Source organism: Natator depressus, chromosome 12, assembly GCF_965152275.1.
Source record: "Natator depressus isolate rNatDep1 chromosome 12, rNatDep2.hap1, whole genome shotgun sequence".
Taxonomy (NCBI): Eukaryota; Metazoa; Chordata; order Testudines; family Cheloniidae; genus Natator; species Natator depressus.
In genome coordinates, this window is record NC_134245.1 from 40,577,879 (window position 1) to 40,594,577 (window position 16,699).

Consider the following 16,699-nt stretch of genomic DNA (forward strand, 5'->3'; position numbering starts at 1 on the left):
GGGCCGGGGCGCGCGTTGCTATGGCCGGGCCGGATTCTCGCGAGGCTTCCCCGGCGGTTGCCTGGAGACTCGGTGACTCCGCCGAGCCCGAGCCGCGGCTGCAGGAGCCATGGTGGGGGGGGCCTGGGTTCGAGGGGTCCCCTGGGGGGCGACCGGGGCGCTGGGGGGGGCCTGGGTTCGAGGGGTCCCCTGGGGGGCGACCGGGGCGCTGGGGGGACCCCCTGGGTTCGAGGGGTCCCCTGGGGGCCGACCGGGGCGCTGGGGGGGACCCCCTGGGTTCGAGGGGTCCCCTGGGGGCCGACCGGGGCGCTGGGGGGACCCCCTGGGTTCGAGGGGTCCCCTGGGGGCCGACCGGGGCGCTGGGGGGGACCCCCTGGGTTCGAGGGGTCCCCTGGGGGCCGACCGGGGCGCTGGGGGGACCCCCTGGGTTCGAGGGGTCCCCTGGGGGCCGACCGGGGCGCTGGGGGGACCCCCTGGGTTCGAGGGGTCCCCTGGGGGCCGACCGGGGCGCTGGGGGGGACCCCCTGGGTTCGAGGGGTCCCCTGGGGGGCGACCGGGGAGCTGGGGGGACCCCCTGGGTTCGAGGGGTCCCTGGGGGCCGACCGGGGCGCTGGGGGGACCCCCTGGGTTCGAGGGGTCCCTGGGGGCCGACCGGGGCGTTGGGGGGACCCCCTGGGTTCGAGGGGTCCCTGGGGGCCGACCGGGGCGCTGGGGGGACCCCCTGGGTTCGAGGGGTCCCCTCGGGGGCGACCGGGGCGCTGGGGGGACTCCTTGGGTTCGAGGGTTCCCCTGGGGGGTGACCGGGGCGCTGGGGTGGATCCCCTGGGTTCGAGGGGTCCCCTGGGGGGCGACCGGGGAGCTGCGGGGGACCCCCTGGGTTCGAGGGGTCCCCTGGGGGGCGACCGGGGAGCTGGGGGGACCCCCTGGGTTCGAGGGGTCCCCTGGGGGGCGACCGGGGCGCTGGGGGGGACCCCCTGGGTTCGAGGGGTCCCCTGGGGGGCGACCGGGGAGCTGGGGGGACCCCCTGGGTTCGAGGGGTCCCTGGGGGCCGACCGGGGCGCTGGGGGGACCCCCTGGGTTCGAGGGGTCCCTGGGGGCCGACCGGGGCACTGGGGGGACCCCCTGGGTTCGAGGGGTCCCCTGGGGGGCGACCGGGGCGCTGGGGGGACTCCTTGGGTTCGAGGGTTCCCCTGGGGGGTGACCGGGGCGCTGGGGTGGATCCCCTGGGTTCGAGGGGTCCCCTGGGGGGCGACCGGGGAGCTGCGGGGGACCCCCTGGGTTCGAGGGGTCCCCTGGGGGGCGACCGGGGAGCTGGGGGGACCCCCTGGGTTCGAGGGGTCCCCTGGGGGGTGGCTGGGGAGCTGGGGGACCCCCTGGGTTCGAGGGGTCCCCTGGGGGGCGACCGAGGCGCTGGGGGGGACCCCCTGGGTTTGTGGGGTCCCTTGGGTGTGGCTGGGAGGAAAACACTGGGTTCAGGGGTCCCCTGGGAGCCCCTGGTGTGCTGGGGGGCAGCAGGATTTGGGGCAGGGTTCTGGGGCAGGCAGCAGAATTGTCCCGTTTCCTCTGTGCCTGGGGCACTTTGCTCTGGACTGATGGCTGCAGTGGCCTTCCTGGAGCTGCAGCTGGGCTGGTCAATGCCCTGAGCTGTCAGTCGCACAGTCCTTCCGGGTGAAGGTACTGGGTCATTCTGAGACCTTGGCTGCACCAGCCCGTGGCACCTGTTGCCTTCCCCTCAAGTGCATGCCCCTAACTCATCACAGGGCTCAGGCTGCTCCAAAATGGGCTCTTAGTTGATTGCTTTGGTGTGGAGTTTCTTGTACCTCTACTGACCCTCCAGCCCCCTCAAAGCTGCACCTGTGGCCTGTGGGAAACTGGATGATCACACCTTGTGTCATCTCATTGGTCAGAATGACATCCACACCCAGTGGTCCCCAGCAGCCCAGGTCAGTGGCACCTCTGTAGCTCTGAGCTATGGAAGCCTGTCATGTATATTGTTTTCTTTTCTAAGGCACCCAAAAAGAAAGGTGGCAAAAAAGCCAAGGGGGGCAAAGCTGCAGCGGTGGTGGATGCTATCCCCCCGGAGGACATGAACAAGGATCAGGTGAGAGCTCACAGCATCCCTCCTAGGGCTCTTTGCCCTAGGGCTTCACATGGCCATCGAGCTCCTGGTGAGAGGAGGCTCCCATTTGTAAGGATTATTGGTTGCACGAAGTGCACAAGGTTTGGTTCAACCCATGGAGATGGCAGATGGTGAAGATTAGTAGAAAAGTCAGGGTGGGTTTTCACACCAACAACTGCACCATCCCCCACATGCCTGAACTATCTGCATGGGTGTCACAAGAGCAGGCTCGTTATGGGCTTTAAGGTGTAGTTGGGTTCCCAAAGGGTTTAACCATCTCATCTCTACCTCTCCAGAGCTTCCATAACCTCCCTGTGTCCCTCATCTAGCCTGCACTCTATTGCCCATGACCAGGATTCTGTGCCCTCCTCTGCACCCTGTTCCACTGTCTAGTAGTTATAAAAGGTTTTCTGTGACACAGTCTAGCATTTCCCTGTCAGTCTGAGCACTATGTCTTGTTCTGTCCTTGTTTCCTATTGGAAACAACCCCCTCCACTCACTCTGATACAGGTGTATAACCCCTTTAGAACTTGAATTGCTGATGGAATCAATGTCTGTTGCTAGGGCATTCATACACCCCATGCCATAAATACACCTTCCTCTTCTTCCCGGGCCCAAGCAAACCATTTCCCCAAGTGGTACTGCGTTCAGATTCAGTTCTATGATTGTTCAGTCTGTGGTTTGATGATCTGCAGTCATGCTATCTGCTGTGCTCTCATCGCATCTTAAGCGAAGCCAGTGCTTGAATGAGAGAATGGACTAGGTGCTGTGCGAAGGGGAGTTAGTGATTCAGCAGGTAGCCCTCTTCCCTTGTATTATTATTTAGTATGGTAATGTCCAAAGTCCCAGTCAGGATCAAAGCCCTGCTTTGCTGGCTGCTATACAATCACATAGGAAGACATGATCCCTGACCCAATGTCCCTGTAGTCTAAAAGAGGAACCTGCAATTCTGAGTCAGAATTGGTTGTTAATGAATGCAGCACTGCTCTTCCAGATGACATATAGCGTCTGTTCCCTTCCGATCAATAAAGATGCCTTAGCTCTGTGGAAGTATAACATTGTATAAGTATAATGTTGTATAAGGGGACATGCTGGATACATTGTATATGAGAGGGCATGCCAAAACATGTTACAAAGTATCTGAGGGAGCACACGTAGGGACAGTTAGCTTTTGAATGGAGAAGCAATTAAGATAGAGCCAGCATGTCTAAGAAGCAGGCATCAGAATGGAAGGTGTGAAGGGCAATTAGTTAAGTTAACTGGAAGCTGTTAAAGGAGATTGTTAAGGGTGGCAGGTAATTGAAGATACGTGACTGGTCTCAGGGATCTTGAAGGGTGGTGACTAAAATCTTTTTCTTCTTTTGTCTGTAACTTCTCTGTAACTTGTTCTCCAAAAGACTGTATAAATTAAGAGACACAAGCCCCACTCGGGGGGCTCACTTCTAAATGTATTAGCAGAGCAGCTTTGCTAATAAAACAGAGTGGTCTGATAAATTGTGAGTCTGAGTCAAACTTTGACAGCTCCCTTTTCCAGAGGTCAGGGTGTTAGTCCCAGTATCCATATCTTAATGGCTAATTACAGTCTGCCTCTCTAAACGGCCTGTGGTTTCTGTTGGATATGGCATCGTCACTTCCTGTCCTAAACTTTTGTATCCTGTTAAACAGCTGCCATGCTCCACCCAGGGGAGGCTGTTGGGATTGCTGTGGGTAGTTTGGAAAGAGCTTTGGGCCCCCAGAGGGTGACAGGTACTAGAGAGACATAGGTCAGCAATTTTGTGGGAGGAGAATTCCCCTAGTGGTGCCTTCACCCGCTGTGCTTGTTGGCTCTGCAGCTGGAGGAGCACATTGTGCGTCTCCGGGAGGAGCTGGACCGCGAACGGGAGGAGCGCAACTACTTCCAGCTGGAGCGTGACAAGATCCACACCTTCTGGGAGATCACCCGTCGGCAGCTGGATGAGAAGAAGGCAGAGCTGCGCAACAAGGACCGTGAGATGGAGGAGGCCGAGGAGCGGCATCAAGTGGAGATTAAAGTGAGAGGCTAAGGGAAGACGGTTAGTGGACTCCAGCTCTTGTTACTGATGCCACAGCTCCATGCTTGGCTGTGCCCATAATTAGTAGCACCCGGGTGTTCTTTGAGTGAGCCCTGAGCAGCACGGGATAAAAGGAGGGGACAAAGATGAGTTGGGCAGGACACTAGCAAGGAGTATCTCAGGCAGTATTTAAAGTTCAAATGTGTTCTTGCCAGCATCTGCTAATGCCCCTCTTCCCAGGCCCCTGCAGAGGGGTGGGTCCCCACTGCTGGGCTCCCCCTGCTCCCATCCCTGTCTGCGGGCTTTACACCACTGAATTCCTTTCTTCCAGGTTTACAAGCAGAAGGTGAAGCACCTGTTGTATGAGCACCAGAACAACATCACAGAACTGAAGGCAGAGGGCAGCGTGTCCATGAAGCTGGCCCAGAAGGAGCACCGCACTCAGGAGACGGAGCTGCGCAAGGATATGCGCACCTTGAAAGTGGAGCTAAAGGAGCAGGAGCTGGCCAACGAGGTGGTGGTGAAAAATCTGCGCATGGTACGTTGCTCTCAGACAGATAATCATGGGGCTGCGGACACCTTAGCTGCAGCCTGGAAGAAGAGAGCAGCAGAGACGACAGAGCGAGTCCGAGGCCTGGGTGGTATTGGCATGCAACGGAGAAGGGAGAGCCCAAGGTTAGCTTGTCAGAGAAGGAGGCAAGAGGGGGCACCTGACTGAGACTTCCAGGCTCTGAAGGGCTGAATGGAGACTGATCAGTCCCTGATCCTTCCGCCATCTCCATAATGTGAAACTAAGGGGTCATCCAGTGTGGGAGATCTATTGAGAGTCACTGAAGGAAGTCTGTCCTCCTGGGGCTGGGAGTCAGCCAGTAGGTTCGGTGTTGCGGGAGTCAGAATCCAACATGGGGCTGGAGAACCTGATGACCAGTAACTGCATGTGTCACTCTGCAAACTGCAGTAGGATGGGTAATCAAACCATGTGCTCCAGGGCATCAGCTGATCCCCATGGGGTCAGGAAGGATTTCTGGCATGGCCAGGTGCATTGTGGGAATTTGTGTCCTCCTCAGATTTTGGTCATTTCCTGGGGCAGGATATTGGGTAATATGGACCAAAGGTCTGATTTGATTTGGCAGATACAGTGCTGTTCTCGGAGCTATGCTGGGTGCTGGTGCACTGACGTGGGGGTTACTGTTGGCAGAGCCAAGCTGGTGTGTGCTGCACAAGGAACCCTGGGGCATGGTGGAGAGGGCGCTGGAATTGGTGTTTGCCAAGCAGAAATGGCCAAAGTCAGTAGGGAAAGAAATGTTCCCGGAGAGCGATACTGTCCATAAGGCAGGGGGTGTGCCCCTCAAACACATCTGCAGGTTCGGTGCATGTCCCAGGTGTCTGAATGTAGCCCATACATCCACGGGCACACTCAGCAGCCTTTGGCAGAGCGGGCAGTACTGGCATAGCTGGTCAGCAGCCCTCAAGCCTTTCGGTGATGGCTTTGCACTGCAGCCAGGTGAGCAGATGGCCTTGACTCTGAGCCTGTGTGTGGAGGAGGATTTCTCTCTCTATTTGGCTATCCAGGTCTAATGTGCAGCTTCTCCCTGGCAGAAACAAGAGGAGGAGATCACACGGCTGCGCAGCGACTTTGAGAGACAAGTGAAAGGTCAGTTCCTATTTGGACTCCTGTATGAAACCCAGAGTGAGAGCTCTCTTAGCACTCATCACACTGTGCCTCTGCTGGGCTCCCTCCCCTGGAGCAAAACAGGGCCTAGCTGGCTGAAGGCCATTCTCCTCCTCCTTCCATCTTCTGCCACTTGTGGGCTGTAAGGCTGAGTGGCTTGTTTGAATTCCCAGGAGCAGCTTGTCTGCGTGCCTGCAGAATGGATCAGAGCAGCACCAGCAGCGGGTGCTTTGCTGCCACTCAAGGTTGGACTCGGTCTCACTCTACACTGCCTGTCTCCATGTTGCAGTGCAGCCCTGCTCCCTCGATCTGTGTCGGGGGAAATTGTTTAACACTGTGCTCTGGTGGGCACCATAGTGGGCACTAAGCAGTAGTAAGTGCCCTTCACAGACACTCACTGGCTCTCTGGAGCTGCAGGGCTCTGAGGCTGGAGGAGACTTTACAGGCGCTTAGGTCTTGCGCTAGTACCCTCTTTGTTATAGCGTGGTTCGATTTGCATGGGCTGATTACCTGAGTGTTTCTAGTGCTCCCACGCCTGTGGTGTCTGGGCACCGCAGTCAGCCAGGGTTTCTGGGCATTCCCTTCCATGATTCTGCAGTAACTGGTCCCTACACTAATGGGAACTGATATGGCACCATTAATGGGCACCCTTTCCAAGAGTACCATCCCCATAGTGTGGACTGACCAAGCAGCTTGTCGCAGCAGCAAAGGGGTGCTCACGCACTGAGTCCCAGCCTCTCTGGCCTGCCCTATGGGGTGGTCACTCAGCCATGCGTGGTGTTTCGCTTCAGAGATTGAGGCCAAATACGACAAGAAGATGCGCGTGCTGCGGGACGAGCTGGATCTGCGGAGGAAAACGGAGATCCACGAGATCGAGGAGAGGAAAAATGGACAGATCAACACACTGATGAAGAACCACGAGAAGGCCTTCGGTGACATCAAGAACTACTACAACGATGTCACCCTCAACAACCTGGCGCTCATCAACACCCTCAAGGTAACCGGCACCGGAGTGGGGACACAGCTGGGTCGGAAGCCCAGTGCTGGAGAGGACTGACGCTCTCTTGGAGGTGACAGTTCCTACCTGTTAACTCTACATGCATTTCAGTATTGGCTTCCCACTGAGTGCCTTCCACTGCAGGGGTTTTCCCAGCTGCTTCATATGCTGTGTGAGCACCAGCCCCTCTAATCCTAAGGAGTGGTGACACTCTTACACAATTACACTAATGACGGGTTTCAGAATAGCAGCCGTGTTAGTCTGTATTCGCAAAAAGAAAAGGAGGACTTGTGGCACCTTAGAGACTAACCAATTTATTTGAGCATGCATCCGATGAAGTGAGCTGTAGCTCACGAAAGCTTATGCTCAAATAAATTGGTTAGTCTCTAAGGTGCCACAAGTCCTCCTTTTCTAATTACACTAATGAAGATTATGCAGCTGCTTTGTAAACATCACCATTTTAAGCCATCTGCTGGGAAGCTGCTGTGGCAGTGCTACGTGCAGTGCTTGGGAGTCAGGCAGGCCTGGGGTCTCCTGCCGCGACACCCCATGCTGGCAGCCCTCCTCAGGGACTCAATCATTGTGTATCTGTCCCTGAGAACAGGAGCAGATGGAGGAGATGAAGAAGAAGGAGGATCATCTGGAGAAGGAGATGGCGGAAGTGCTGCTTCAGAACAAGAGGCAGACAGAGCCCCTGCAGCGGGCCCGGGAGGAGGTGGCCGAGCTGCAGAAGAAGCTAGCCCACTACGAGAAGGACAAGGAGGCACTGGCTGTGAGTCACCTGTTCGGCTCCTATCTGGTTTAGGTCCCATGTCCTGTAGTGTCTCCCCCTCTCCTTCTCAGAGCACTCCTTGTGCCGTGTCCAGGGTACAGATTGGGCTTGAATAGTGGCCTCTGCTGGTCATCTGGGAACTACACTGACAGGCTCCAAAATGGAATCCCCTTTAGTCGTGCTTGGCTTACGCTGGTGTCCTCAGCATAGCATCTGGTGGGGATCCCCGAACTCAGGGGTGCAGAGGACCGCTCTCTAGTGGAGGAAGGGGAATAATGGATTCCTGCCCGCCGGGGCTGACTCCTGAGCCCTACATATCTTGTTAAGAGAGAGAGGATTCTGTGTGGGTGATGCCCATCTTGGGGAGCAGAGTCTGGTATTCTCCTGTGCTGCCTCTGCCCCACCCCAGGAACCCATAGCATGTGTCTAATCTCTTTCCCTTTTTCCTCCCCTCTGCAGAACACAAAGGCCCGTTTGAAAGTCACCCAGAAGGAATTAAAAGACCTTCAGTGGGAACATGAAGTGCTGGAGCAGAGGTTCAGCAAGGTGAGAGCCATGGACATGAAGCGAGAGCACCTGGGCATGGGGAGTTCCCGTCCCGTCCCTCGCCAGCCCACTCTGAACAGCTGGGATCCGGGGGTATGAGATGATGTCACAATGGTAACGGTGTAGACGACTGCACGGGCCTCAGCTCAGCTGGGGTTGTCCTGGGTTCTGACACCCTCTGAGTTCCCTAGGAGCGGCTGCCTCCTCTGAGCTCTCTCTGCTCTGCCATCTCCTGTACTCAGTAGACAGACCCAGCTTTGTAGTTGACTAAACAATAACACATGCTCCACTGGTCCCTTCCTGGCCTGGGGCTGCCTGGCTGCAGCATTAGGCCAGGAGGAAGACAAGAGAGATTGTTGATGAGAGTCTCCCTGTTATAGTGAGGGAGTGCTGGATACAGCATAGCATCAGATTACCACTGTGGAGCCCCTGCCCTTCCACTGGAACGATCATCCTCGGGCTCTCCTATAACCGCTGGCTTTAGGATAATCCCTGCTCTGACCAGGCAGAGTCTGTTACTGGCACGCCACCCTTCAGGGAGCATGCTTCAGGTTAAGTGCTTGCAGCCTGAGGGTCTTTTCCGCAGCTCACCCAGCTGAGCGGGTTAAGGCAGCATGGAGCTTGTCTGCAATTCGTGAAGACTCCCCAGCAATATGAATATTGATATGAGACCTCATTAACAAGCTGTCACTGAGGCAGCAGCATATTCAGTGTATTTGGAAATAGGCTTTGGAGGATATGTCTTAATTCAGACACACATTAACTAGATAAGAGCCAAGGTTCTCTTAGTTTCTGCTGCTAACATCTGCCATTCCTACCCGCTGCAAGGCAAGTGAGTGATCCCTTCATGCACTTAGCATTGGGGTCACTCTGAGGGCCAGAATAGGGTCCTGGGGTCTCACAGCCATAGACTTTAAGGCCAGAAGGGACAACTGTGACCATCTAATCTGACCTGCAAAGCCCAGGCCAGAGAACCTTACCCAGTGATTTCTGCATTAAGCCCATTATTGTGGTTTGAGCTATAGTACATCTTTTAGAAAGACATCTGTCTTGGTTTAAAGATTCCAAGTGATGAAGAATCCATCATGCCCCAAGGTCAGTTGATCCAATGATTAATTCCCCTCACTGTTAATTCAGGAGGAGACTGTGGCTACCAGAGGATGGTTTCAATCCATCAGCCTCTGGGCCCAGCATGCTGCCATGGCACCACTGTTCCAGGAGCCAGGATTCATGGGTTCTCTTCCCATATCTGCTGTTGATTCAAGGGGTGACCTGGGGCCAGTCTCTCAGTCAGCCCATCTTGAGACTGCTGATAGTAATACCTGCCTCTCAGAGATGACCTGAGGATTGGCTAATGTTTACAGAGCACTTGGGCCCCTTTGGATGAGCACAAAACGTAGCAGTTGAGGTGGAAACTAGGTACAGGAACTGGGAGTACAGTGCAGAGGAATGAAAGTGGGCTAAGGGGGAAGACCCCCTTCCTATGGGGAATCCGTCTGGGGCGGGAGCTGTTTGGTGGGGGGAGTTTATGACATTCCTGCCTTTGGCAGGTATACTTCGCTTATTACAGTCAGGCCTGTGGGGTGCATGTGCTAAAGGACACACATGCAGTGGTGCTGGCTAGGGAAGAAATGCTCCAGACTCCTCATTCCTCTTGCTTCAGGGGGAGGGATTTCCCCATTGGGAGTCAGGTATGTTAACTTCCACTGAAGTTTCCAGTGTTGCCCACTGTCAGGGGCATGCTACCCAACCTGGTGTTCCATTGGTCAGTCCCAGTGTGGCTGTTCCCACAGTGCAGAGCAGGTGGTTTTGAAGGCACGGCATGGAGCTACCTGGGTGTGTGGTTCTCTCCTGAGCAGGTGCAGGCAGAACGAGACGAGCTCTATCAGAAGTTCACCAAAGCTATTAGTGAGGTGCAGCAGAAGACTGGCTTCAAGAACCTGCTCCTGGAGCGCAAGTTGAAGGGCCTCTCCAACATACTGGAGAAGAAGGAGGTGCAGCTTAACGAAATCCTCTCAGCCTCCAATCTTGACCCCAGCGCCCTCACCATGGTCACACGCAAACTGGAGGTACTGTAGCCTGCTTCAGGGTCTTGGGGGAGAGATGGGAGCAGAAGGGTCACTTCTTGCTGGGCTTGCCCCCTCCCCACTGCAAGAGTTAGGGCTTGGGATGATAGGGCTGCACAGGGGGGCCGGGCCGGCTCTGTGGCTAAACATGGGCTAGATCCCTGGCCTTTTAACCTCAGCACCAAAGAGTTGAGTGCAGTCTCTGTAGCTGGAGAGGGATCCTGCTGGAGGCAGCAGGGGGCTACATTCATGGTGCAGTCAGGCTTGGAGAAGGCATCAGAGAATGGTCGCTTTATGACCAGGAGGGAGCCCTCTCCTTCTCCCTGCACCCCCTGAGGAGCGAGGACCAACCTTGTGGGACCCCACACTCTTTGTTACTCCCGCCTGGTGGCTAGCTGAACTTGGTAGTTTTGTCAGAGTTTCTGGTCTGTTAGCGCAGCCCCAGGCTTGTGGTGCAGGAGGAGAGGCCCAATGGACTGGGAGGACAGAAAGAGTCACCCCTCGTCTTGGAAGAATTTCACCTCTAAGATGTGTGTAGAGCTGGGGCCCTGGCATACTTAGGGAAAAGCCCCGACATGGTCCACTGTCCTGCCAGAATCCCTAGGCTGCCGCTGTGGTAAGGGGATGGGTTTCAGTGGCCTCCTGTAACTCCCATGAAGGCCATTGTATGGGTAACCCCCTTGGGGCACTAGGATTCTCCTTGCATGAGGGGCAGGCTAAGGTGCAGTAGGTTCAGCGCTGAGTCTCGCTCCCTCAGCTGTGGAAAGGGCGGTTCCAAGTCCCATCCTACAGGAGAATTGTTGGGGCTGCTGATTCCTTTGTGTGCCACAAGCCAGGCACTGCTTGTTTGTACTCTGTAAAGGTGAGGGATGGAAGCACACTGAGCAGCAGCCTCACCCAGGCTTCCCCGGCCAGCTCTGCAGAGACAGCCCTCTCCTGGCTGGCACCACCCTCGGCAATCTAAGCAGGCTCCATTCTGGCTCTGCCAACACTTGGAGCTGGAAGGCGTGATTCCTAGCTCGAAGTGACATACTCGGGGCGGCCAGCCTCTCCTGCTGCTTGCACCTTGTGACGATGTGACGCAGCAGGGAGGGGGGAGTGTTGACCTGGGAATGTGCCCTGGGGACGGGAGACCTGAGAGCCTGTCACCTGAGCCAGGAGGGGGAGGGGGAGGTGACACCTCTGCCCAGGAATGTGGATGGAGGCTGCAGCAGGGAACCTGCTCGGTGGGTTTAGTTTCAGTTTGGGGCTGGGTGGAGGAACACAGGGAACCCCAGGGCTGGGGTCTAAGCTCCCTGCTCCCCCAGAAGGACTTGACTGAGGGGTCCTGGGTGTCCCCACAAGCTCTGTTTTGGACTGTGTTCCTGTTGTCCAATAAACCTTCTGTTTTACTGGCTGGCTGAGAGTCTCAGTGAATCCCAGGAAGAGGGGTGCAGGGCCTGGACTCCCCCACACTCCGTGACAACTGGTGGCAGCGGTGGGATCTACTGCACCCCGTGAACGGCGCTTCCTGCAGTAAGTGACTGGGGAACAGTAAAACGAAGGGGGATTGACGGGGACCAGGCGTGCTGAAGATTCAGAGAGAGACGGTTTCAGGGGGCGGTTAACCCCTGGGAGTGTGTGACCAGAGAGAAGGACTTTTGCAGTAACAGGGTCCCCCGGGGGATTGCAGCGAGCGGTCCCAGGGGCGGAGGAGTCTGCAGCTCGACCCTGGCAAAGAGGTGGTGACCTCAAGAAGGACTGGCACACTAGGGGCTTTTCCTGGAAACCGTGGACAGCTGCCCGGCCTGCGAGTGGCCAGCCGGGAGATGTACGCTAAACGCCTTAAGAGCGACCTGGTGGAGCTGTGCAGGCAGAGGGGGCTGCGCGTCGGGAGGTCCACCAAGGAACAGCTGATCGCCCAGCTGGAGGAGAGGGATCGCTTGGATGACCCGATCCCTGTCCCTGAGGGAAGCCGCCCGGCGGACGCAGCGTGGGCCCTGGGGCCTGACCAGGCTGGGAGGGGTCAGACTGCTGCCCAGGACACCCCGAGACCCTTCCTACCTATGCCTGGGGGAGGGGTTGTGGGAAGCCCAGCGAATACCGAGGGCCCCCTGACCCCAGCAGCCAGCAGGGGATCCTCCCAGCGGAGCTCCCCATCCCTGGAGCGGATGCGGCTGGAATGGGAGAGGGAGAGGAAAATGAGGGAGCTGGAGGATCATGAAAAACAACGTCAACATGAGGAGAAACAACGTCAACATGAGCAGGCGGAGAAGGAGAAACAACGTCAACATGAGCAGGAGGAGAAGGAGAGGGAACGTCAACATGAGCAGCAGGAGAAGGAGAAACAAAGACAGCATGAACTGGAGCTGGCCAGGCTGAGGAGCAGTGGGGTCCCGGCTGCGGTGAGTGAGGGGGGACCCAAGACTGCAAGGAGCTTTGATAAGTGCTTCCTGGCCCAGCGGAAGGAGGGGGAGGACATGGATAGCTTCCTGACGGCCTTTGAGAATGCCTGCGAGCTGCACAGGGTTGACCCTGCAGACAGGCTCCAGTTCCTCACCCCCTTACTGGACCCCAAAGCCGTGGAGGTCTACAGCCGGATGACAGGGGCAGAGGCAGGGGACTATGAACTGTTCAAACAGGCCCTGCTCCGTGAGTTTGGGCTGACCCCCGAGATGTACCGGAGAAGGTTCCGGAGTCAGCGTAAAACGCCTGAGGTCACCTACCTACAACTGGTCAACAGGATGCAGGGATATGCCCGCAAGTGGACAGCGGGGGCCCAAACTAAAGAGGACCTGCTTGACCTGTTTGTACTGGAGCACCTGTATGAACAGTGCCCTTCCGACCTGAGGCTGTGGCTGGTGGACAAAAAGCTCGCGAACCCCCAGCATGCAGGGCAGCTGGCCGACGAGTTTGTGAACAGTCGGTCAGGGGGTAGCCGGGAGGAGTCCCAAAAGAACAGGCCCCCCCCGATGCAGAGAGAGAGTCACCATGGGGCCTCCCAGCGGGGAAATAGGGAGAACCCCCTCCAAAGGGGAACGCCTGGTGTCGGGCCCCTCCGACCCGTTCGAGGGGACCAACGTGACCTGAGCTGCTATCACTGTGGCCAGAGAGGCCACGTACGGGCCCAGTGCCCCGGGCTCAGGGACAAACTGAGCAGACCCAACCTACCCAGGGTTAACTGGGTAGGGACTCAGCTGGACGAGGGGCAGGCGACCCAGGAAAGGGGGGCTACCAGTTTGCCACCTGCTCAGGAGGGAAGAGTACCCCCAGCCAGCCCCGCCAGAGGGCTGGAGGCTCTGGACTCAGGGTGCTCGGTTTACAGGGTGGGTGCGGGGCTGTCCCTCCGGAGAGAGTGCCTTGTTCCCCTGGAGGTGGATGGGAGGAAGGTCAATGGATACTGGGATACGGGCGCGGAGGTGACGCTGGCCCGGCCCGAGGTGGTGGCCCCAGATCGGGTGGTGCCCAACACCTACCTGACCCTGACGGGGGTGGGCGGGACCCCATTTAAGGTGCCCGTGGCAAGGGTACACCTGAAATGGGGGACCAAGGAGGGCCCCAAGGATGTGGGGGTACACCACCATTTGCCCACTGAAGTTTTGATGGGGGGAGACCTAGAGGACTGGCCAAGCGACCCCCAGACCGCCCTGGTTGTGACCCGTAGCCAGAGCCGGCGAGGGGCACTGCGACCTGACCCTGGGGAGGGTACCACACTGGAGGCGCGAGACCCTACTCGGGTGGGGAGGGAGCGCCGAGGGGCACGGCTCAGAGAGGCTGCGGCCTCAGACCTGGCCACGGAGGGGGAACCGGGCCCCATCCCTTCCCCAGCCGCTGAGTTCCAGGCCGAGTTGAGGAAAGATCCCTCCTTGCAGAAGCTCAGGGACCTGGCCGACCTCAGTGAGGGACGGACCATGAGGAGAGGCTGCCAGGAGAGGTTCCTGTGGGAGAAGGGGTTCCTGTACCGAGAATGGGCTCCCCCAGGGGAAGGGGAGTCCTGTGGGATCAGGAGGCAGCTGGTGGTCCCCCAGAAGTACCGCCGCAAGCTCCTGTCCCTGGCCCATGACCTCCCCCTCGCAGGGCACCAGGGAATCCGGCGCACCCGGCAGAGGTTGCTACAGAACTTTTACTGGCCCGGGGTCTTTACCACCGTCCGGCAGTATTGCCGATCCTGTGACCCCTGTCAGAGGGTGGGGAAGGCCCGGGACAAGGGGAAAGCGGCGTTGAGACCTTTGCCCATCATAGAGGAGCCTTTCCAGAAGGTGGCCATGGACATCGTGGGGCCTCTCAGCAAGACGACCCGGTCGGGGAAGAAATACATTCTGGTGGTGGTAGATTTCGCCACCCGCTACCCCGAGGCAGTGCCCTTAGCTTCCATTGAAGCAGACACCGTGGCAGATGCGCTCCTGACCATTTTCAGCCGAGTGGGGTTCCCCAGGGAAGTCTTGACAGACCAAGGCTCCAACTTCATGTCGGCCCTGCTCCGGTGCTTGTGGGAGAAATGTGGGGTCCGGCATGACTGGGCCTCAGCGTATCACCCCCAGTCCAATGGGCTGGTGGAGAGGTTTAACGGGACGCTAAAGATGATGCTGAAAACCTTTATGAACCAGCACCCGCAGGATTGGGACAAGAACTTACCTCACCTGCTGTTCGCGTACAGGGAGGTGCCCCAGGAGTCTACCGGATTTTCGCCTTTCGAACTGTTATATGGAAGGAGGGTGAGGGGCCCCCTGGACCTGATGAGAGACGAGTGGGAGGGGAAGGCCACTCCCGATGGAGAGTCAGTGGTGGAGTATGTCCTGACCTTCCGAGAGAGACTGGCTGAACTCATGGGCCTGGCCAGGGAGAATCTGGCCAGAGCCCAGAGGAAGCAGAAGGTCTGGTATGACCGCACGGCGCGGGCCCGTGCCTACGCCACCGGGGATCAGGTGATGGTTCTCATCCCCGTGAGAAAGAACAAACTACAGGCCGCCTGGGAGGGCCCGTTCAAGGTCGTCAAGCAGCTCAATGAGGTAAACTATGTGGTGGAGCTGTCGAACCGGGCCCACCACCGCCGGGTGTACCATGTGAATATGATGAAGCCATATTATGCCAGGGGGAATGTGGTGTTAGCTGTGTGTGGTCAGTGGGAGGAGCAGGGAGATGACCCTTTAGTAGATCTATTCCCTGGGACCAGAGCTGGTTCCCCCCTGGAAACAATCCCCCTCTCGGATCAGCTCACCCCTGCCCAGCAAGCTGAGGTCAGGGGGGTGCTGCATCCGTACCGACAGCTGTTTTCCAACCAGCCTGGACGCACTAATCTGACTGTCCACCGGGTGCAGACAGGGTCGCACCCGCCGATAAGATGCTCCCCCTTCCGAGTCACAGGGAAAACTGCTCAGGACCTGGAAAGAGAGGTCCGGGACATGCTGGCTTTGGGGGTGATCCAGCCATCGGCCAGCCCTTGGGCCTCGCCGGTGGTGCTGGTCCCCAAAAAGGATGGGTCAGTCCGGTTCTGTGTGGACTATCGGAAGCTCAATGCCATCACTGTATCGGATGCCTACCCCATGCCCAGGCCGGACGAGCTCCTAGACAAGCTGGGAGGAGCTCGGTACCTTACCACCATGGACCTTACAAAGGGCTACTGGCAGGTGCCGCTGGATGCAGATGCCCAGCTGAAATCGGCCTTTATCACCCCTCTGGGGCTCTATGAGTTTCTGACCCTGCCTTTCGGCCTCAAGGGAGCACCGGCCACCTTCCAGCGCCTGGTGGACCAGCTCCTGAGGGGGATGGAGAGTTTCGCCGTGGCGTATATTGACGACATCTGTGTCTTTAGCCAGACCTGGGAGGACCACGTGTCCCAGGTTAGACAAGTGCTGGACCGACTCCAGGGGGCTGGGCTGACTGTCAAAGCGGAGAAGTGCAAGGTGGGGATGGCTGAAGTATCTTACCTGGGCCATCGGGTGGGGAGCGGCCGCCTAAAGCCAGAACCGGCCAAGGTGGAGGTGATCAGAGACTGGCCCGCTCCCCACACCAAAAAGCAGGTCCAAGCCTTTATTGGGATGGCAGGATACTACCGAAGATTTGTGCCCCACTTTAGCGCCATAGCCACCCCCATCACTGAGCTATGCAAGAAGGGGAAGCCAGACAAGGTGGTCTGGACCGAGCAGTGCCAGGAGGCTTTCCGGGCGCTGAAGGAGGCTCTGGTCAGTGGCCCAGTTCTAGCAAACCCAGACTTTGACAAGCCCTTTGTGGTGTTCACCGACGCCTCCGACACGGGACTGGGGGCGGTGTTAATGCAGGAGGATGAAAAGGGGGAGAGACACCCCATCGTGTACCTGAGCAAGAAGTTGCTACCCCGGGAGCGACACTACGCGGCCATCGAGAAGGAGTGCCTGGCCATGGTGTGGGCCCTCAAGAAACTAGAGCCCTATCTCTTCGGGCGACACTTCACCGTGTACACCGACCACTCTCCCCTGACCTGGCTGCACCAGATGAAAGGAGCCAACGCCAAGCTCCTGAGGTGGAGCCTGCTCCTGCAG

The 16,699-nt window shown here is 57.8% G+C and overlaps 1 protein-coding gene across 3 annotated transcripts in view; it reads left to right on the top strand.

Annotated features, from left to right (window-relative positions):
* The window catches only part of DRC4 (dynein regulatory complex subunit 4), a 22,433-nt gene continuing 5,734 nt past the window's right edge, over nt 1-16,699 (top strand). Inside the window, exons 1-9 of one of the 3 annotated variants that reach the window (XM_074968967.1) lie at nt 1-112; nt 2,009-2,101; nt 3,952-4,149; nt 4,481-4,687; nt 5,749-5,803; nt 6,613-6,818; nt 7,423-7,590; nt 8,050-8,136; nt 9,996-10,205. In XM_074968967.1, the coding sequence (XP_074825068.1) occupies nt 110-112; nt 2,009-2,101; nt 3,952-4,149; nt 4,481-4,687; nt 5,749-5,803; nt 6,613-6,818; nt 7,423-7,590; nt 8,050-8,136; nt 9,996-10,205 (1,227 nt within the window). In that variant the 5' untranslated portion in view covers nt 1-109. Of the gene's footprint in view, nt 113-1,758; nt 2,102-3,951; nt 4,171-4,480; nt 4,688-5,748; nt 5,804-6,612; nt 6,819-7,422; nt 7,591-8,049; nt 8,137-9,995; nt 10,206-16,699 lie in introns of those variants that run through there. The other 2 variants (XM_074968966.1, XM_074968968.1) reach the window with 2 other exon arrangements.